At 41.0% G+C, this 23,145-nt stretch overlaps 1 protein-coding gene across 1 annotated transcript; it reads left to right on the plus strand.

Annotated features, from left to right (window-relative positions):
• The first annotated feature begins 20,797 nt into the window (after nucleotides 1-20,797).
• Nucleotides 20,798-22,667, plus strand: LOC147896116 (uncharacterized). Its single transcript, XM_087382222.1, has 6 exons — nucleotides 20,798-20,806; nucleotides 20,990-21,197; nucleotides 21,309-21,578; nucleotides 21,703-22,007; nucleotides 22,098-22,151; nucleotides 22,234-22,667. Exons 2-6 carry the CDS (start codon nucleotides 21,151-21,153, stop codon nucleotides 22,665-22,667), a joined length of 1,110 nt encoding a protein of 369 aa, XP_087238348.1. The 5' UTR covers nucleotides 20,798-20,806; nucleotides 20,990-21,150.
• Nucleotides 22,668-23,145: the final 478 nt, after the last annotated feature.

The following is a 23,145-nucleotide window of genomic DNA, read 5'->3' on the forward strand; positions in this document are numbered from 1 at the left end:
TATGTGAGCTGAATATAATATTTAAATATGTCGAGTATCTACTTATTCCAACCCAACATCAATTCATAAGTTTGTATGTGACCTTATTGGATGTGTAGCCTCTGTCACAACTGAAGACCTCTATATGAATACCGAAGAGGAAGTTAGACAGGAAGCACGTGTGTGAGATGCCATATTTAGGGCTGCAGAGCTGTACAAGATGCAACTATGGTGCATTGATGAGTGATGCAACTATGGAGCATCGACGAGTGCTGCAAGAACTTGAGCAAGTGAAAAGTGATGAATGAAAGAAATTGCATGCATTATTATCCCAAACTGGCCAACGGCTTGATATTGACAATGCATATGTAGAGATGTGCATAATAGCAACTAATTATTTGTCAACAGGTGCGTGATGCACAAGAGGTGCACAAGCTACCTTGCGACATATCGAAGAAGGGGGCATAGTCTTGGCAATCAATTAGCCTCGCGATGTGCAAACTATCCACAATACCTGCAACATTACAATACATTGTGGACGGGCCATGTTCAATCTTCCAAGATCGTTTTGATAGGGCCACATGATACTATGCCCTCCCTTGTGATCCTCGCTTTCACCTTGTCTGTCTTATGAATACTTTAAAGGTGAGAAGTGCATGTGCAGCATGCAATGATGTGAGTTGTATGACATGCTCGACATCGGCACAACCTACTCTCTTGATCTGAGCCTACGTACAATTTAAATGATAAGGAGAGGAAGAATTTTGTATACAAACATATTTATAGTATAAAATTATTTTTTGGACATGTATTATCTATTTGCAATAATTGTTTTGAAGGTTTGTTACAATGGTGTATTGAATTAATATTCCTGTTATTTTCAATTATGGAGGAATTTGTTTATGATGATAACACTATTTTTGCTTTTTCTTAAAGGATGAAAAACCAGTGATGTAATGGCAGCACTATTCTCTTGATACAAGACCATTGTTTGCGGCTGCTTTGTGGTACTATATCGCCATGGGCTACACATTTTACTAGGGGCCAAAAGCACCCACCACCAACCACCCGTCGTCACACGAGCCAGCTAGAGAACATTTTCTACTTAGTTTATTTTGATCCTCATCTTATATGCGTGGAGCTCTCTGTTGGCTTTTTTTTTTTCTGAGGCCATTTTGTATCGGACAATATATATGGCAATATATATTCCCATGTTTTTTTTTATTTTTTATAATGGACTCATTTTGTATGAGTAGTGTCACTTATAATATTTCCAAACTATGGACACGCAATCTCCATGTCAAATTATTATTTTGGAAAGGTTGAAGTGCTTCATGTTGAATTGTCATACCTTTGAAGTAAAATTGTTAAAAATACAATGTTTGTTGAAAATTGTTGGTCATTAACGTGGATGCATTGATTGTTGAAACCAATTGAAGTAATTGATGTGGATGCATTATTAAATTCATACTTTGAAGTGGAATTGTAAATAATGTAATGTCTACTCCACTTAAACAGGGTCTACTCGAGGAACTTTAAGTCCTAGGAATAAAGATAAGACAAAATAGTATTGTTTGCTCTTTCAAGTCAGTTTTATTATGACTAAATAGAATACTCGTTATGACTAAATAGTACTATTTAGTGTTAATTAGTAGTGTGTGATGTTTGAAATTGTTTGTATTAGAGGACTTCGAGCGTAATCATTCTCTCCTTGCACTAACCTTGCTACTAGTTCTATTTATAGTACTATCCCTCGCACTAACCCTACTACTAGTACTATATAGTACTGTTTAGATATTGTTCTCTTCCTTATCTTAACTCTGCTATCACTACTATTAGTTCTATTTAGTATTATTTTGCAATATTTTAGCACTATTTAGTACTATGTAGCACTTACTAACATTTAGCACTGAGTAAGTACTATTTATCGAGTACTATTTAGGACTCAATAATTCTTAGCGCTTAATAATATTAGCACTTAGTAAGTACTCTTCAATACTATCTAGCACTTAGTAATATTAGCACTTACTATTTAATACTTATAGTACTATATAGCACCTAGTAATATCACACTTACCATCTAGCACTTGCTATATTTAGTACTAATAGTACTATAGATCAAGCATTTACTATTTAGTAATATTAGCACTTACTATCCAAAACTTACTAATATTAACACTTCCTATTTACTACTATCTAGCACTTATTGTTTAGTACTATCAACACTGGTAATATTAGCACTTACTAATATTACCACTTAATATTTAGTACTAATAGTACTATCTAGCACCTAGTAATATTAGCACTTACTAATATTAGCACTTAGTAATATTAGCACTTACTAATAGTACTATGTAGCACTTAGTAACATTAGCACTTACTAATAGTACTATCTAGCACTTAGTAATATTAGCATTTACTAATAGTATCAACTAGCAGTAGTTAGTAATATTCGCACTTAGTACTATCTAGAATTTAGTAAAATATTTAGCACTTAGTACTATGTAAACATATTTAGTACTATCTAGCATTTACTATTTAGTACTATCTAGAATTTACAACAATACTTAGCACCTAGTACTATTTAGCATTTAGTACTACCTAGCACTTACTGATATTTGGCACTACTAGTAGTAGTTAAGACTTAGTAATTCAGTGATAGAACTTAGAAAAATAATGATGGCACTCTAAGTTTTAAATAACTTATAGTTTTTTTGTTTGCTATCTAGGTTTAAATAATATTGATTGTTGATGATTGATTTTGCAGGCAGAATTCTTCCTTAATTTCAAGGAGGAGCATCCTTCCATAGATATTGATTTCCGTTATTTTCATAATCTGAAGCCCTATTTCATTAAAAAACTGAAGGAAAGAAATACTTGTTGTTGTATTTACTATACAAGAATAGACTTGTTCTGACTAGCAGTGAATTCCATGAGGTAGAATAGCACATTGTTGCATGGAAATATGTGTGATTGCTTATGCAAGGTTTGTAGGCCCCAAGGAGAGGACACATGTGTTGCCCACACTAGCAGTTGTTCTTCTATGTCTAAAATGTGGCATTCAGCAATATGTCCAAAGGAAGAGGATGCTGAATGGCACAAGCTTGAATACTTATTGCGCAAATGTGACAAGTGCCCACAACCATTGTTTTGCCCATGTGCGTTGGATGATGCAAGTGGTGCATTGATAAGATGGAATACGTATGAATTTGTCACTGAGGATACGAGGAAAGGTGATGCAAAGAAAAGAATAAAATTCTTATACAAGGAAACTCCTCCATCCATCATCATCCCTCAATACTTGCAACACTTAAATGTGCTTATCACTCACAACTTTCGTAGTTACTGGCAACACTCTCAATTCAAAGAATGCACCACAAATTTTCTTGATGATGTCGTGCTCTCAGTTGTTGACTTTGTAGAGAACTATACATTCAAAGTGCAGAATGAGGTTCAATCAATGCATTGGCAATAATGACCAAGTGACCATCTCAAGGTTCATATTTGCTATTGGAAGGAGATGAGAGAGATAAAAAATAAATCCATCTGTTACATTTCAAATGACAAAGAACCCCGGGGGGTCCAGTAGGGTTTATCATATGGTACAACGTGAGTGTAAGGGAGGGGGTTATATAAGGGAAGGAAGGTACATTTTATAAGGTAAGGTCCCGTAAATAGGGGTTAGAAAAGGGGAATTTTCATATATTTATTGCACGCAGGTGACGTATCCTTATTACTACTAGTGAATCCCCCATGCAAAGAACATGACACACTATTTGTGCAGCATTGCTTTATGCTTCACCATCAATGGTTGGTGTCTAAAAGCTTGAAGTTTAAAAGACACTAGGTTTGGTCAGATGGGGTAGCATCTCAGTTCAAGGCTGCTCACACATTTTACTTTGTTGCAAGGTAAGACATTGGAGACTGCCCCCTTATTTTCTACATCACGCTAAAGATGTTGCATATTTTAAAATGCAATATATCTGTTGTTTGTTATGCTAGGTATTGCTCTTTGACTAGCATTCGGATGATGTGGAACTTTTTTAGAAGCAGTCATGGCAAGGGAGAACATGATGGGGCTGGTGCAGTCATAAAGCATGCACTAACCAGTGAGCAATTGGATGTAAATGGTGCAAAGCTACAAAATGCACATGATGTTGTGGAATGGTTGGCATGGAAGATGGGAGCTAAACAAAGGCTCTTTGTAGAAGTAAATGTTCGTGATGTTAACAGGTCTAAATCATGGAGCTACCAGACCATCAAAGGAAGTCATTCAACACACTGCATATTAGGTAATAGTTAACAAAGATCCCACACAAGCCTTGTTTAGACATTTGTCATGCTTTTTTTCATTATGCATGGATGAAACATGGGATAAGTGCACCGATTTATCTCATGCAAGTCCATGGACCTTGAACAGGCTGGAGCCCATCAATGCAAACTGCATTAGACATGGAGAAGGAATCTGTAACATATGCGATGGATAGAGACCAGCTGACTGACATATTTCAGATGGGTGACCATTTTGCAGTACTATGGTCCCCTACAAATGAAGATAATGAGGATTATTATGTGGTGCTATGCTCAAAATAAAAAACAGTCCTCATAGAGCAAGAGACGAATGGCTGGGGTAATGTCTTCAACATTGGGGATCAAGTGGTTTCTGGAATCTTTTATGCAAAAATCCAAAAATGCAAAAGCAGTTATGCATTGCTAAAAGATGCACCTCTTGCCATATTGCATGCTGATGTGGTGTTGGCAATAAAGTTCCAAATGTTACAAGCAAAGCACAAGGTTAAAGGCTAGAGAATAGTGTATCGTGTACCCCAAGAGGTGCACGAATGAATCTTGGTAAACATTTCTCTATAAGAACTATTGCTGAGCATGTATTTTTGCAATGGCTCTTACATATTTTTGTGTGCGTTTTGTATTTTTAGCTGCCCCTTTGGGGGTTGCTTTTTGTAATACAAAGGCATCTTGTTTCTCTCGGTGATGCTCTGCAATGAGGAACATTAATAGTTTTTAGTACTATTAGTTTTAATTCTATACGATTATATTATTATTGTTTAGGTACTGATGTCATATCATAGTATTAGCCCTATTTTTTTGTGATTGTGTACTATTGTAGTAATTCTTGTAGTTCATATTAAGTTTGTTCTACTGTCATATCATACTACTTATTACTATTTGGTTAGTACTATTTAGTACTATGTACTACTATGTTAGGTAACTCATCTGCTGTTAATTGAGAGAGAGAGAGATTGAGAGAGAGAGAGAGAGAGAGAACCATTATACTACTGTCATACCATACTACTTAGTACTATTTGGTTAGTACTATGTGATACTATGTAGTATTGTAGCACATCTGCTATCAATTGAGAGAGAGAGAGAGAGAGAGAGAGAGAGAACCATTGTACTAGTATCATATCATATTTTTGTAATGTTGTTCCTATTTTTAATATATTGCACTTATAATTCAGAATGAGGCATACAAAATCAGAAGGCACCATATAAAATCATAATGAGACATATAGAATCAGTCAAACGGCTTGGATACAACAACTTTGTATTGCACTCCACACACCCCAATATACAACCCGGTCAGGCTTGGATACATATAGTAGCTCTATGGTGCTTCACTCCACACACCCCAATATACTATGTTCTAGGAAGGAATGACCCTAGAACATAGGCATTTTTTGCCCTTCTTCCTCAGCATCCTCTTTAGTAGCCGACCCGAGGGACTATCGTCTCAGACATCCGAAGTTGCTATTTCTTCTTGGCCGTACCCTGCATCTGTAAGGTCTCTAAAGATGTTATCAGCCCTTTTTTGCAATTCCATCCTATAGCTCTAGAGCAAAAGAGTGTACAGCTCTATTAAACATTGATGGATTGGTAATGCCAGTCAAAAACAACCAACTATATGAGCACCATAACAGACATGACACATGATTCCTTAGCTTAGACCTAACTAACAATTAGTATTATTTTATTTGGAACCAAAATTGGTACTGTATGGTTGAGCAAAAAATACCATAAAAGATAACATATAAAAAAGGACCATATATTTTATTGCATCAACATTGGCTATTTATGCACTGGTTAAAACAATGGCTCACCTAGTACTTTTATCTCAGCAAACACCAGTAACATTTAACAGCACCAATACCATGTAAGAACACTAGTACACTTATCAGTTCAGCATTAATTTTATCAACAAAGTAACCAGCAAAGACTGTATTACAAAGTAACCTGTACAAGTCTATATTTAGAAAGTAACATCTGTATTCATTAATGTACAAGTCCTTTATAATCTAGCCTTCAAGGCCGTGTATGGTGGGTATTGGTTTACATAAGTATTATGCCTAAGAATCTATTGGCACATCTCATGTGGAAGGTCTGGTGTTCTTTGTTGGATTATAAAGCAGTTCGTGGGCTTTGGATCTTCAGTTAATAGTGAAATGACAGCATCAACACACCCCATGCCAGCATGATCAGCAGAAAAGTTTTCAACGAATAATTTGGCTAGATGCCCACCATGGGCAGCTGCTATAATGTGCTCAATCACATGGCCTTCATAAGGGTATCTCATTGTAAAGGTAGGAACACTTTCTTTGGCATTTGCTAAGTCTTATAAGTATGGGAGCATTAACTGATCTGATAGCTCATCATCATTAGGATCTCCATCATAGGTGAAAGGAGTTATGTAGGAACCGGGTGGATTTAATGCTACTCTCAAAAGAGTGTCATCAACCAGAAGTGTGTTCATGAGATCATAGTCAATGTCATGCATAGCCAATGCACTAAATGGCTTAAGTAGACACGTCTCATCTAGCCGTGTTGGGTGGCGAAATTCTTCCCTTGTACAAAATCCTCCTGTGCAAAGTTGAACAGGAACTTGAACTCCCTTAACTCATCATATCCCAATTTGCTTTCTATTCACAAAGACACTATGGGACGGACATTTCTCCTTGTCATACTACTCCATGTAGTGTTATGGATAAATTTGTCCAAGGAAAAAGGCATTAATATGTGTGTGTGTTTGTATGTGTGGCAATATTATAATAATATATGGTGTGCATAGGGCCCAGGGTTGAGGTGGTAGGGCATGACCATGTGCCACCCTTCCACATAAGAGGACCCATAAGGTGTGTTGTACATAATCCATGGTAGTAATATTATAAAATGTAAGGTGGCATGGCTCCTCCATGTGCCACCCCTCCACCTAGGCTGCATTTAGTGAGATATGGCTCAAAGTCCATGGGAGAAGTAATATAAAATAGGTGGAGATGGATATTATATTGGGTTATTCCCTCCATATAGGATAGGCTCATGTGGGGGAGGTATAGAAGGTCCAAGAGAGCAAGTTAAATAATGGGTAAAGTAGGATGAGGTGGCAAGATTCCTTGTGCCAACCCTCCACTTGTCCTCCTAGAGGTTTGAACATATTATAAAATTGGGGAGAGACCAAGGAAGTATCATAGACTTGAGATATGGGGCTTGATTTATGTGGAAAATTGAGGCAAAGGGTTGTCACACACAATTGAGAGTGCGTAACGGCCTAGCCCACATGGGAGACTTTTCCACACACACCATGCATGTGGGAGGATCCATTTATTGGGAGAGACCCCCTCTCTTGGCTATAAAAGGAGGGGGCTATTCCTTGATGAGACACGATCATTCTTGTAAAGCCACCTAGCTAGTACTTTGATTTCTCCCTTCCCTTCAAAATAAAGCATGGTCCTCTTCCCTTGATGCTTCCATCTTTACATTCCTCCTCCCATCATGTACATGCTTCTCTTCCCCCTCTCCCTTTCCCCTTGTGCCATAGTCTCCCTCTTCATTCCCTCCCCTTCTAATCCCATTTCCCCTCCCATGATAACGTTTCGCCCTCACGTTCTCCTTTCCTCTATGGCCCTTGAGTGTCGCCATGCTTAGCCTCTAGCCTCTAGTCCTGATTTCTTTTTTTGGCTAATAGAAATGGTGTGGTTGCTGGGATCAAAATCTCCATGGCTAGTGGTATGAAATCTGTTACTCCTATGACTAGGTGCGGCACTGCGGCCTCTTCCGTGCACAGTTCTCTTCTTTTGCGCCTCTAAACTATGTGCCCCCTATCTCTATAGCTGCAAAACCTTCCTGCTTCTGCACTTTTAGTCTTCCTACTTTCTGCTCACAGTTCCTACATGTATTCTGGTCGGCGAATCTTTTGCTCATACCGGTCGCATCTGCAGAACTGTATCATCTGTGCTCCTTCAGAGTTCCTGCATGCGCATTCGATTTGCACGTCTACTGTGTTCACCCGCGCAACAGTTTTCTGGGCTCCTACGTCTTCTGATCACGGATAGTTTTCTCGCTTCGTGCATCTACTGTGTTCACCCGCACGACAGTTTTCTAGGCTGCTACATCTTCTGGTCGCGGACAGTTCTTCTGAGTTTCTACAAAACTGTAACAGCAGATCCCGCACCCCCCTCTCTCTTCTTCTTCTTCTCTTTCTCTTCTCCTTCTCCTCTCCTCTCCTCTCTTTTTATTAAAGAGTAGGATTTGAACCCAAGACCTCCCCCTTCACAAAAGGGACACCTATCATTGGGCCAACAAATTGGAAGTGATGAAAATGTAATGATTTTTGTTTATATATTGAAATCTCAGGAACTGTAACTCTCTAACCGTGGGGAGTTTACTCTTGCTGTAAAAAGCAAAAGTACTTCATTTCATGTGCTCTATTCACATCTCTTGCTATATTGCCGATTCAGAACTTTTCCAAGTCCACTTCACGGATGCACGCCACACGAGGAGGGTGGATATTTATGTCACTTCTCGATGCGTTTAAGGATTTGGTGCTTGGTCCTCCATGCCTTACGGCTACCAATGCACGAGATCTCTTCCTTGATCTTCATGTTGACCTTCAACGGCTGATTCTCCAGTGCAATGTTCAAGGAGATGACGAGTGGGATGATACACCGTGGATGATTCATGGTGAAGAACTACTGATATGCTGGGAGAACTTTGATTTTAATTCTACTCATTGTGTGGTGATCAAACTACTTGCTGCTTCAGAGGTAATTAAAACGGTGTCCTCCATCGAAGGGTGGGATGCTCCCCAAGCTTGGGGGGAGATTTGGCACATCTGCTTGTTAATTCCTATGGATAAGCTCGTCCTGAATGGTTTATTCTCAATCTCACTACAAAGGTTTCTAGGTCTCGGCTATGGTTGGTAATGTTTCGACCAAAGAATCCATTTGTACCTAATCAACCTTTTGTGCCTCATTTCGAGCTTCAAGTTGTAATTCTTTTTTGTCTAAAGATAAACTATCAACAAAGGATTGCAAGTTTATTTGGTACTGAACGTTTGGCTCAAGTGTTGAATTCTCCCCACCCTCTCCTTCTACCTATCCTGGATTACCGAGAAACTTGGGATGTCCGAATTTTAGTCTTGGTGTGATGACATCTTGGATCCTTCAATTTGATGGAGCTTACAAACCTTCGACTAAGGCTACTGGCATGGGTGTGAAGCTCACTTCACTGGGTGGTGAGGAGTATTGTTACAGCAAGTCTGCACCTGCAAGTACTTGCAATCAAGCTGAGTACTCGGCGCTCATTTTTGGGCTACAAAAGGCACAAGAACATCACGTCAAGCAACTTGAAGTGCAAGGAGATTCTCAACTAGTGTGTGAACAAGTTAGTGGAAGGTGAAATGTGCAGAGCAAAGGCTTAGTTCCACGACATCAACAAGCATTGGAACTTTGCAACCAATTTGAAGAGGTAAAAATTCAGCATATCCCTCGAGCTCGAAATCTAGTTGCTGATTTCTTGGCACGTGAAGCTTGTACTTCAATCACACATGACACGAGTGGAAGCACCACCCCAACAAAGCCGCAAGCCACGAAGGAGGGTGATCATTTGTAACGAATGCAAAGGTTGTGGTCATCATGAAACTAAGTGTTGGGCATATTTGATACGAGTTTACCGACTGCGAAAGATCATCAGAAAGATCCTCAAGGACATTGCTCAAAAGAAGGATGCCAGACCGCACACCCCTTGAAGAAAGAGCATGGCGACTACAAGAACTAGAAGAAGCTGAAGGTGATGTGCAAGCTCTCCAACTGTTGACATTTGTCATGGCATTCTTGTTTGCCTTGATGAACAACCTCATGCAGCTCTGTGTCTCTAACCCTCGCTTGTAAAGATGGATGTGATATCATGAGGGTTAGTCCTTTTAAGATTGTCTATGTGCTACTCTATGCTGAAGATTCTTCCCGTGTGGTATTTCACAATACACCAGTCACACCCTACCCTGCCTATGTGTGCTTTGTGGATGTATCTTCACCCAATTTTTAGTTCAAGCTTCCTCTTTCTATTGTTTGTCCATAGATAAGCCTCGTCTTGCCTCTCTCTTTTCCATCTTCCAAGTATGGCTGATATTCCTATGTTTTGTGGACGGGTGGAAGAAAATCCAAATGAGTATCTTATGGCCTTCAAGCGCCATTGTGTTTCTCTCAAATTTCTTACTAAAGACAGATGGCTGTTGGTTCTTCCCACATTTCTAGAGGGTTTGGCTCAAGTGTGGTATGAGAAGCAAGTTGAAGACGTTCGCCAAAGCTAGCCAAGGTTGACAGCAGCAATGATTGAGTATTTCAGCAAAGAAGAGGAGCCAGAGAATGTGTACCTATAGGTGGCAAACTTGAAGCAGTCAGAAGGTGAGATGGTGCGTCGATATTTGGATCGAGCGGTCGTGCTCCTGGACCGTTTAATTGCCACACAGGAGGACAAGTGGAGGGTTGCCACAAGGAATCTTGCCACCTCATCCTACTTTACCCATTATTTAACTTGCTCTCTTGGACCTTCTATACCTCCCCCACATGAGCCTATCCTATATGGAGGGAATAACCCAATATAATATCCATCTCCACCTATTTTATATTACTTCTCCCATGGACTTTGAGCCATATCTCACTAAATGCAGCCTAGGTGGAGGGGTGGCACATGGAGGAGCCATGCCACCTTACATTTTATAATATTACTACCATGGATTATGTACAACACACCTTATGGTTCCTCTTACGTGGAAGGGTGGCACATGGTCATGCCCTGCCACCTCAACCCTCGGCCCTATGCACACCATATATTATTATAATATTGCCACACATATAAACACACACACATATTAATGCCTTTTTCCTTAGACAAATTTATCCATAATAGTTTCCCCCCCCAGGCAGGGAATGCACAGCAATTCCATGCCTGGGTCCATCATGCACAAAGAAGGGCTTGAGGTAACGCTTGTTGATCACCTTCTTGCCATATGGCTCATGCAGCTCATGAACTTATACAGACCCATTGCTACGTTCCTGAATGACTTTGTATGGACCGGTCCACAGTGGCAAAAACTTCTTATCCATTTGGTGGTCCAATCTATTATCAAAGCATAGCACAACATCCCCCTGAGCAAAATGTCTTTCCCATCCCTTGCGAATCTTAGCATCCAAGCAGGCCTTTTGTCGATTCTTTTGGATCTCTGTTTGGTGTAGTGCAAGGCGTCGGGTTTCATCTAGCTTCTCAAGTTGCACCAATCTGGCCTCTACATGTTCATCTTCTGTCATTCTCTATTCTTGTGCCAACGTCAAGGCCAAAATCTCTATCTCTAGTGGTAAAACTGCCTCAGTACCATACACCAACTCAAAAGGAGTGTGACCTGTAGACGTTTTATGAGTGATGTTGTAAGCCCACACGGCTTCAATGACCTTCTGATCCCACTGGCTCCTATTCCCTGCAGCCATTTTTCCCATGGTTTTACAAAGGAGGCCATTGGTCCGCTCTTTTTGACCCATTGATGCCGGATAATAGATGCTAGAAGTGTGATGATCAATACCCATGCAATCCATGAGTAACTCCACTGCTTCATTTAAGAATGGACTCCCATGGTCAGAGATAATTTCCATGGGTGTCCCAGAGGATTACCAAAAAGCGAGCGAAGAAAAGCGAGCGAGGCCAAATAAGCGAGCGTGGACAAACAACAATACAAGGTGTTATCTGTTTAATAACAACCACATCATATTCATCAGGATAGCCAATTACCACAATTTATGCTCCAAGAAAGCTTACCCACTCGCCTGCATCTTGGCTAGCATGTTTCCAGAAGTACATGTTCAAATCATGTTTCCTTTGCTGTGAAAAAGTAATGATAAAATAAAACATTGAATGCTTTCAATAATGAGAATAGTAACATATTACATGAACTGCTCTTCATGTTGTCAGAAGACACCTTTTTTCTAAAAGTTATTAACTCCATAGCACAAAAAGCATATGTTATACAAACAAAAATTAATATAAAAATTTGATGCTTCAAAATATCTTCCAACCCTTGGAATGATTGTACAAAATGTTTTTTCGTGCATTGCCAAAACATGGAAGCACACCTATGTATATCATCCGCTTCCAAAGGAAATATAAAAAAGGGACATCTAGGCTGCCTACTAAATGCTTGATGGGTTTCTTCCACCTTCAAAAAATACAACTTAGTGCAGCTTCATGCAAGGAAGCACACCTACATATATTATCCGATTCTGAAGGAAATGCAAAAAAAGGGCATCCAAGCCATACACTACATACTTGATGGGTTTCTTCTACCACCCAGAGCTTGAAACAATTCAACTTTTGTCAATGTAGCCTGATGCATAAACTGATGCACCATTTCACTTAAGCCCAAGACAACAATAAACACAAAGTATATGTGCTTGCAAGGCATGTAGGGACTTTTTCTTGCTTCCCTTTCTGTGAAATCAAGGCATGTGCAACGTGGAAACTCTGAAATCAAGACACTATATGTTAGCCCCTTGGACATTGATCCTGTTGTACGAACATGGAATACATGCACCTCATGTGGAATAATGATGTTCTCTCTCACCACCTCCCCATTTTCTGTAACTGCCTTGTGTATCCTTTCCTTGAAATCTTTATTCAACTTACTTCTCCATGAAACAAGCTTTCCATCACGATGAGAAGGGCGCACATGGCTAGGTGTATGGATTTGCTGTGCATAAGGAGGTCCCATCACACCAATAGAATCATCACTATTAAATACGAACCCTGCCCTTACAAGGGCACCCCTCTCATCTACAGTGATTGATGTCCCACTTGCAACCTTCCATACACCTGGAGAGACCCCAGGAACACCTTGAATGGATTTATCCACATTCCATGTATGGGTGACAGAAGTATTACAAAACCATACAAACTGCTCTATCACTCCATGAGAATGTTGCCTTCTTCCCTTAAAAAAAGGGGCTGGCACACCATAACTTGCACTTCTACCAAGTGAATTGATTAGTGCCCCACATCGTCTTCAACTCTCTGCCAAGTAGCCAAAGCATGTGACAACGCTATGTGGTTCGGTTCTCCTGATCGCCCAATTGGCTTCATGAATATCTATCTCTCTACAAACCATGTCCTGTGATGGACTTTTAAAATCAATTTGTCTTCTTTTTCCTATCACTCTCCTTGTTGTCACTGTCATGTATTCTGGCCGATGACTATCATTTCCATGGACCGATGTTGAACATTTTGAACCCCTCTTTCTTCTTATGCTCACCGGTTCTGTTATTGGCCTATTCATCTCAGGAGATTGTATCCCAGCCTCTTCAATCACTATGTGTGATAAATCCACAAGCCTATTTCTGTCCCCTTTACCAGACCCACTACCATCAAGTATTCTTCGCCGGAGAGCATCCAAATTTGGTCCTGTACCCAAGTGTCTTCCATTCATAAAGGCATTGTAGTGGGCACTTTGAAGGACACTCATTGCAAGATCTGCTGCACAAGCATCATACAATGTTACGTGTTTTGCATATCCATGTGCTGCTCTCATGTTAGAATGTTTTGTCTCCGAAAGGTTCACTGTAGGAACAAATCCAGAGTGCTCTTCTTGCCGCAAGAACATTCCCCCCCACTGGTTGACTCTAACATCCCACCAAGCAAGCCACGTATGCAATGTTGGTAGCTCACCCTCCTTCACATGAATCGGGGACCAATACAAATTCAATGTTTGTTTGCATTGCTCTGCAGAAGTTGAAGTTGTTGCCTCTCTCCACTTCCGACATAGAACTTTATTCTCCTCCTGAAATTGTGGCTTAATGCATCGTCTGGTGTGCTCAACCATGCTCATCTCCCAATGGAAAACACAAGTTCTTTCTCTACCATCCATCACATTTTCAGGTCCACCATTGTAAACAGTGCGGACAGCCAGCCAATTTGCTCCTGCTCCATCTGCCATGAATCCACGGAATTCAGGTTTTTTAAAACCATTCTTCTCCATTGTATTGTTCAGTAGCTCCCAGAATCGAACTTGAGCATGGTTATCCTCCACCTTGAATTCACATATTGCTATAGTTAATAGTTCCCTTATGAATGGGTCATACACATGAGCACCCATTGTTGACCATCCCCTCACTCGATGCACATGGTCAAAATGAACCCATTGTGATCCCAAGCTTCCACCAGGCCGCATGCGATTCACTAGATCAACTCCTGATCCTGGACCAATGGTCGACATTTTGAAGATATGTGGTTGTTGTTCATCTTGCAATTGTTCAGGAAATAGGATACTTTGTAGGTATGGATATTTGCATCTCCTCTTTAAATCAAGTATTGAATCCATTCCACCATCCCCTCCTCTAGCCTCACTTCTTGCGCTTTGCACCACTCTCTGAAGCCTCCTTCTCTGGGTCATTGGTGTAATGGTTTCAAGCACTTCTTCGAACTTTTGATCATCTAGTGGCTCCACAACAACCCCATCCTTTGCTAGCATCATCTCCATCACAAGGTCTTGTGCCACAGACACCTCGATATTTTTGCAAGAGGAATTTCCATTCAACCTAGCACGCATTGAAATGAGATCCTCTACTTGCATTTCCTTTGCTCGACTTCTACCTTTTTCAACTGGATGGTCATGGAAACCCACATGCACTGCGCATCTCGTTGTCTTCACTCGTTCATGGGGAAAGCAATAATATATAATAGCACTGCATAGGTAAACACACTCTGGTATTGCATCACAATGCTTACACAAAAGTGACCCCAAGGCAGGATCAATGGGACCAGGTAGAGGAGGCCTCCTAAGCTTTCCTTTCCATTGTGTATCATTTAAAATTCCCATTCGTTCAAGGAAAGGACAATCCAAATTACAACATCTCAAATAACCTGAACATCTACTCATTCTCACAACACCATTGAAGCAGTCTTGCGAACATGTGGAATATTTTGTCCAAACATGACCATCAGCATTCTGTTCCATTCTAAACATTGGTGAACCCTTAGGCATAGGTGGAAGTTCGAAGACAATATATCCATCGTAAGTTAGAGGAAGCTCAGTAACCTTCTCCACCCGAACTGCAGATTTGAGCGCAACATGAAGAGAACTATTCAAAGGCATCCTCTCTATAAGTGAAACCACACTATTCAGTTCATGATTCATAAAGTCACCATGAGTACCTCTCTTATAGGACATGTGAACTCTTAAGGTTGATTGTTGGCCACCACTAATCTTGAACCCTTTCTGACCATCCTCTAAGTTCACCACTGGAAGTACAATGGCAAGCTCATCTATTCCGATTTCTTGATGCAGCTCAATGTCCTCGTTCTCAATGTGAAAGTGTTCCTTAAGCTCCTCCAATGAAACCTCTAGGAAAGGAGTGTCAAAACGAATGGTCAATGATTCGTGTTCTCCAAAGCGAATGAAAACTGAGAAAGGCATGATTCAAATGCTAGAGCCAAGATGTAGCATCAGACGACACCAACCAAAGAACAAGTGAAAATCTAGCTACACAAAGGGTCCGAAAGTAGGGAGGCAAAAGAAGAAATGGCATAGATGTGTTGGAGACCGAAGAGAATGGAGCAAAGAGAAGTGTTGAAAGAGCCACTGCATTGAATTATGGGAGAGAAGCAAGTTCGTCTCTGTAAGTGTCAAATGCAAATGGATGTCACTATTAGCATCCAAGGTGGTCGTTTAACTGTAGGTCTTTATTGAACAATACGTGTTTATTTGTTTAGAATAATGGTAATCTTTGAACAAGATGCCTTCATGCATATAGTAACTTGAATGACGCCTCCATGCATTTCATTCAGTAAGGGTGTACATTTAATATAAATGAATAAAAGGAGAAGTAACTTTCAAATTTATATATTGGTATTGAAAGACTAAAATATCAAGAGAAAAATTAAAGATTTATAATTACTATATTTTACTAGCAATAGTTAGAATGAGTAGTATCTTCAAATCCATATCTAAAATGAAAACTATCGAAATGTGTTAGTTTACTTCACATTTGCATGAACGAGCAATATTACTATTTCCATCATGAGTCATTACATGGTGTTCTCCTCACTATTACAAGGTGTTAGTTATGCGGTCTTCTCCTACCGTCTAATAATGACCAGGCCTGCAAAATCCCTCAAAAATCGTTTCTCTAAAGGCTACGCCTGCAAAATCTGTCTAATAATGACCATCGCCTGCAAAATCATTACTACAAAATCTCCTGCAAAATCTGGAGATATTATGAGGAAGGGCGTGGTGGGCTGGGTCAGATTCTATCTCTCTTTCTCTCCAGCCTTGAAGCGATTTTATCTCTCTTTCTCTCCAGCTTTGAAGCTTCCCCCAAATGCTCCTAACACTCCTCCAACACTCCCCACCCCCTTCCATTCCTGCCCTCTCATCTTCCCACAGTTCAAAAGTTTAGCGATGTCGACTCCTTCCTTTCCGAGATGCCTGCCGTGACGTCAAGCTCCTTGTGCTTTCAACAAACTTCAACGACATCGACCTCCTTGCCGCCTTCAACAAACATCAACGAGCAAAGAGCTTTTGAGGTAAGTACTCTTTTCTCTTCAGAAATTCAACGACCATAGCCTAGGGAGGCAAGCGTAACGGTAAGAGTGCAAGCAAGAAAGAGATATGAAGCAAAGTGAGCCGAAAGAGATATGAAGCAAGGTGGCTCATTGTGGTGGCATTTGGACTGCCTGGGGTAGCAAAAGAGGCAGCGTGTTAACGCGCTGCCTCTTTTGCTGCCCCAGGCAGTCCAGGAAGGAAGTTCCACCACAGCGAGCAAGGTTATCCAACTTCCTTCCTGGACTGCCTGGGGCAGGGTAAGCATGTTCGTATAGATTCTTAGAAGAGAACGATGAGGAAGACGATCAATCACAAGCATTCCAAAGGTGACTCGCTGTGGTGGCAGTTGGACTGCCTGGGGCAACAAAAGAGGCAGCGCGTCAATGCGCTGCCTCTTTTGTTGCCCCAGGCAGTCCAGGAAGGAAGGAAGGCAGTCCTCTTTTGCTCGAGGCTCGGAAGCGTGAAATGGAATGGAGGAGTGAAATGTCGGATGATTTTTGATGCTCTATTAAACATGAGAAGAGAAGTAGCTGAGCGCGTATTCTCGTAAAGACAGAAGTACGAGATCGTCGAGCACCGGCTGAAGTCCATAACGAAAACCAAAAGCCCTCTGGTCGGTTTCAGGACTTAGCGAAAGAGAAAGCAGCAGCTGCTATAACGAAGGAAGTTGACAGGAACTTTCTTCCTGGACTGCCTGGGGCAGCAAAAGAGGCAGCGCGTTAACGCGCTGCCTCTTTTGCTGCCCCAGGCAGTCCAGGAAGGAAGTTGGACTGCCTTTGCTAGTGGATCGTTTGCCTTTGCATTTACATGAGCTGGAGGGCAGTGGAGGAGACGAGGGGGGAGGATGAGGGTAGAAGAAGAAGAAGCTGGGAGCTCGAAGAGTAATGGATCCATGGGACGAATCCTGGACGATGATCAGAAGCGCAAGGAGAAGAAGCAGAACGTAGAAGTCTATGGAGAAGAAGAAGAAGCAGACGATACGAAGTCGACGGAGAAGAAGAAGGAAAAGAGCAAGATATATATATTGCGATTACACACAGTAGTAGAATATAGAGAGCTTGTGGCCACCATAGCTAATGGAGAATCTTCAAGCCCAAAGCAAGACTTGGGTGCGCTGCCTGCCTTCGACTCCTGAGTCTTGTGGTCTCTGTGGAGATTTCGTGAATCGTTAGCCTTGGACATGGGGATTTACAAGAGTTTCATGAGGAACTGTTGCAGTTTGCGTACCTCTAAAGTTGAACTGAAAACTGGAACGTTTCCTCTAGAGTTCCCGTGAATGCTGCAGAGGCAGCTCTTGTCCCTTCCCAAAAGCTTCTCCGTCACCTTTCATGGTGCGAAATTGTTGCTCTTCATTTTTCTGTAGATGCGGTCGGCTATCTTTTCTCCAGTGGACCTGTGAATTCAGGTAAGTTCTCTTGAGCAATGCGCACAATTTCCTCGAAATACAATGTACAAGGTTCCAAGGGAGTAACTTCTTGCAACGTCTTTTGTTGAGCAAAAGCCTGTATCCTTTAATACACAATTGGTTTTGAAGGCTGGGCTGAGTCGTAGGAGCTTGGCGTTGCTTTTTAAAAATTGAGAGTTGTCAATCCATACGCACGAGGAGCTTTGAGAGTGCCTTGCAAACAACTTGTCGAGGCCTGCAAACATCCACCGAAGCCATAGATCTGAATCAGAGATCCGTTCATGATCGCCGAATTAACTAAGCTACGAGAACACATTCTCTACGAGGTCCTATAACTTCAAAGCCAAACTGCAAGATGCGCCTGACGATACCATCTAGATCCCGAAACACATCTAGATCCCGAAACCAGCTATTATCTACCTTACTCAGGAAGGCAGTCCAACTTCCTTCCAGGACTGCCAACTTCCTTCCTGGACTGCCTGGGGCAGCAAAAGAGGCAGTGCGTTAACGCGCTGCCTCTTTTGCTGCCCCAGGCAGTCCAGGAAGGAAGTTAACACACTGCCTCTTTTGCTGCCCCAGGCAGTCCAGAAAGGAAGTTGGACTGCCTTCCTGAGCAAGGTAGATGATCGGTGATCGTTTGCCTTTGCGCGCGCATGTAAATGCTATGCCTCTCTAAGATGCCGAGCGTCGCTCCATCAGACTTCGCTGCGGATTTTGATGGTGCTCAAGGAAGGCAATGGAACTTCCTTCCTGGAGTGCCTGGGGCAGCAAAAGAGGCAGCGCGTTAAGAGGCAGCGCGTTAACTGGGGCAGCAAAAGAGGCAGCGCGTTAACGCGCTGCCTCTTTTGCTGCCCCAGTTAACGCGCTGCCTCTTTTGCTGCCCCAAGCACTCCAGGAAGGAAGTTCCATTGCCTTCCTTGAGCACCATCAAAATCCGCAGCGAAGTCTGATGGAGCGATGCTCGGCATCGTTAACGCGCTGCCTCTTTTGCTGCCCCAGGCAGTCCAGGAAGGAAGTTGGACTGCCTTCCTGAGCAAGGTAGATGATCGGTGATCGTTTGCCTTTGCGCGCACATGTAAATGCTATGCCTCTCTAACATGCCCTGCATATTTACCACTGCAATTCCATATATCCAAGTGTATAGATACCACTGCAAGTTGATAAACTATGTGCATTGGAGATGAACCTTTTTCTTTCAGGACACAAGTGGGTGAATGTTCCCTAAGCTGGAAATCAATTGCATTGGTAGATACATGTATTTGTTTTTAGTTTTGGTTTTTATTGAAAAGGTTTTGAGAACTATGATTGGAAAAATGCCGTGTTTTTTGTCTTTTCAGGATGACAGGAAAAAAAGGCAGAAAAGTTCAAGTGGCACATTCTACAAAGGTGACAAGAGGAACAAAAGTAGATCACAATGTTGAATCATCAGTAGGTGGAACAGAAGAGCAAGAAAGTGTGGTGGGTCTAGAGGTTGAAGTATCATCAACTCAAAGAGATGAAGGTCCAAGAGTAGAGGAGGATGAGTTGGATGATAGTGAAGTTTAGGTGGAAGGAGGAGGTGATGTGATTGGCATATGTAGGATGCTTGATTCAAATCAGTGTCCTCGCATTCCCTTGTGTAGGTTGATACCTTATGCAAGAGTGAGAGGACTTCGTGATGATGTATCTTTACTCAAAAGTACATTTCAAGTGGAGGGCTATCTCCCAGAGAAAGGGTCTTTCATTGTATCTGTCTGCAAGAGTGATGGAGAGGAGATAGTTGTGACAGATGATATGAGGAAGAGTTGGTCTCCCACCTGGAGAGAGGTGGATGGGGAGTTTGAGAAAGATGTGATGTCTAACACTGACTTTCATTTTATGTCACAAAAGATGTTATTTGTTTGGGAGGGCAATCATAGGACCATTGCATGGATGAGTGTTATCAAGGAAATCTTTCCTACAAACAAGAAAAGACATGTACGAGTGGTATGCACAATAATTGACCCAAGGAAAATTAGTGAGATTGCTCTCTTGGCAGGGCTACAACGAATGAATTCGTAAGTACATGGACTCTTTGAATCTTCTCCACATTTGTGTTTTATGATACTTTGCATTTATTGTTTGGGTTGTGTACTTTGCTGTTTGTTTTCTAGCATGAATGAACATGCCATTATCAAACCCAGTCTAAGGGACATACTCATAAATGCACACAACATTTGTGAGTGTGACTCTATGGTGTTTATGAGAACATTGTCTTCGAGTGAGATCAAATCAATAGAGAATTGGAGGGCTCAAGAGAGTAAAGGGAAGAAGCCATGGTTTCCATTGACAAGAGGTTATCTAGCAAGGCTTGTCTTCCAGGTAGAATGTTGCATTTGTATTGATGCTTAGATCTTTATCACTCCTTTGCTTTCTCTAATTGGAACTTATGTATGTAGGTTGAGTACAATACAGAGCTTAAAAAAGCAATGGACAAAATATCTACAAAGCTACCTTTAGATCAAAGGGGAGAGGCAGAAGGAAAGCAGCGCACCATAATTCAAAAGAGAATTGTTGATAGGATGGGAAAGGTGTGAATTGAATTTTCTATACTTTGTTGCATTTATTTTGAAGTTAAAGCAGCGTACCATAATTCAAAAGAGAATTGCTGATAGGATGGGGAAGGTGTGAATTGAATTTTCTATACTTTGTTGCATTTATTTTGAAGTTAAGTGACTGACATGTCATCTTTGGATAGGTGTTGAATTGTATAGATCCTGGTCTTGGAGAGGCTTGGTTGGAAAAGTTGTTTGCCTTGCGCTTTGATGGTACGGACTCTTGCGTGACATTGGAGAAGCTCCAACTCATTGCAAAGTCTGATTTGAGATTAGAAAAAAAAAATATTTTCCTTTCTTTGTTAGAAGCCACTAAACCTATGCGAGACATGTACTTCATGCCTGTGGGCGACCTTGAGTACAGAGGGTGTGTTTCTTCTACCAATACAAATCATCTTTCATGGTGTTTGTTTGTTTCTTGCTAATGGCATGACTCTTATTTTTTTATTATAAAATTGCGTCAACTTTTACTTTTTAGGTGGATTAGTAGAGAGATATTTTTGGAGAAGGTGGAGAGACAGTCATTGAAAGTGCTTGAAGATTTGAGGGTGATCACAACAATGGGCATGCCTTTGGATACCCCTAAGGATTACACATTGCAGCAATATATGGAGGATATAAAATTGGAGGGGAGAAAACATATGTTTGTGGTGCTAAGATCAAAGGAAACAAAGATGGAGAGCAAGGGTGGAAAAAAAGGAGATGGACTATCTGAGTTGGACATGGCTGCCCATAGGGTGGTTTATAGGTACGTTGTCAATTCATTTGAAGTTTCATTTTTCATTTGTCTATGTTTGTGCTGTTGATTCATGTAATTACACAATTTTTGATGGTTTGGGACATCCTTTTTTTTTTTGTTTCTTGGTTGATAGATATCTCTCCCACTTGGCAATAGAGAAAAGGATCTCTAACATTCCAAATTTGTGTAAGAGTTGGGTGGAGATTGGTCATGCTGCATGCATGTATCCACCGGGCATGCACCATCTCTCTCAATGGGAATTAGCACATTGTCCCTGGTGGATAGATTTCCCTAAAGGACAAGTACTGGTGCGAGAAAGAGACTTGTACAATACTTATGCTTCACAAAAAGCCAATGAAGCAAGTAAGGACAAAGTGGAGGGAAGCTCAAGGAGAGATAAGAAAGACAAAGAGAAACAAGAACATCCTACAGAAAAAGGTAAGGAAGATACAATATGATTATTTGTTGATGTTGTCTTCAATTCGTTTTGACATTGCATTAATAAGTTTATGATTGTTCTCTTTCTAGATGAGGGACCATCTAGTCCTATGCGGCATGAAATGGATCACATAGAGAGTGCAGGTAAGGGTGTTGTTGTGTTCTACATATGTAGTTGTTCCTTTAACACTACTTTTACTTGTAATTGTTTTGCTTTTGCATATAGGTGGAGAATTAATCTCAGGACTTGTGAAGCAATACGTGTTCCATCGATCACAGTCACCTGACATTTCCTTGGCCCGTGGCATCACACCTTTGTTTGCTTGTATAGTTGGAGATTACATTGCAATGGGCAAAGACTTTGCTGACTCTAAAAGAAATGATAAGTATGCTATTTTGCATGAGTTTTTTATTACAGTGGCTAGTCGAGATCAGGACTACAAGAGGATGGGTAAGAAGGTGAAGTGGGCTTCAGATTTTATATTGCTTGATTTTCCATCTGGCTATCCACTTGATGAGAGAGGATCCACTCCTACTTGGAATGTCTTGCTCGAGGACCATGTGCGGCATGGGCTTGCAGTTGCATCAGCTTCTTTGTCTGATAGTGGTTGGTTGGCATGCATATGTCCTTTGGCAAGTAAGGCACAATACCACAATTGACATTTCACATTTTTGTTTCCATTCTACTAGTTTTAAATAAAATTAATTGCTTGCAGGACAATGTATTGGTTGGATGGAACGGTTTGCATATGTCCAGGGCTTGGAGGTTGTCAGACGTGTGATCATTCATGACAAGTTTCCATATGGATTTTGTAGAGAACATGATAAAAGTGTTAAGGTAAGCTATCATTCCATGCATTCTATATTTGCATTCCATGATAAAAGTGTCTTTGACAAATGTCTCCTCGTTAGTTCTATGCATGATATGTTTGGAAGGATAAGTCCTATGCATGCTATGTTTGCCATCTTTCATGCTATAATGCTTGCTAGTTGAAGTCAATATACTATACTTGTTTTTCTCCATGTGGTTTCCAGATGCAATCTTCAGTATTAGCTCTAATACGTAGAGCAAAGAAGAATCCAACAGTTTTTTGGGAGGAGAGCTTTCCACTTTTCCAACAGCTTTTGATTGATCCAC

This window comes from Dipteris shenzhenensis, chromosome 12 (assembly GCF_047967505.1).
Source record: "Dipteris shenzhenensis isolate YYH24624 ecotype China chromosome 12, Dip_SZ_1.0, whole genome shotgun sequence".
NCBI classification, from domain to species: domain Eukaryota; kingdom Viridiplantae; phylum Streptophyta; class Polypodiopsida; order Gleicheniales; family Dipteridaceae; genus Dipteris; species Dipteris shenzhenensis.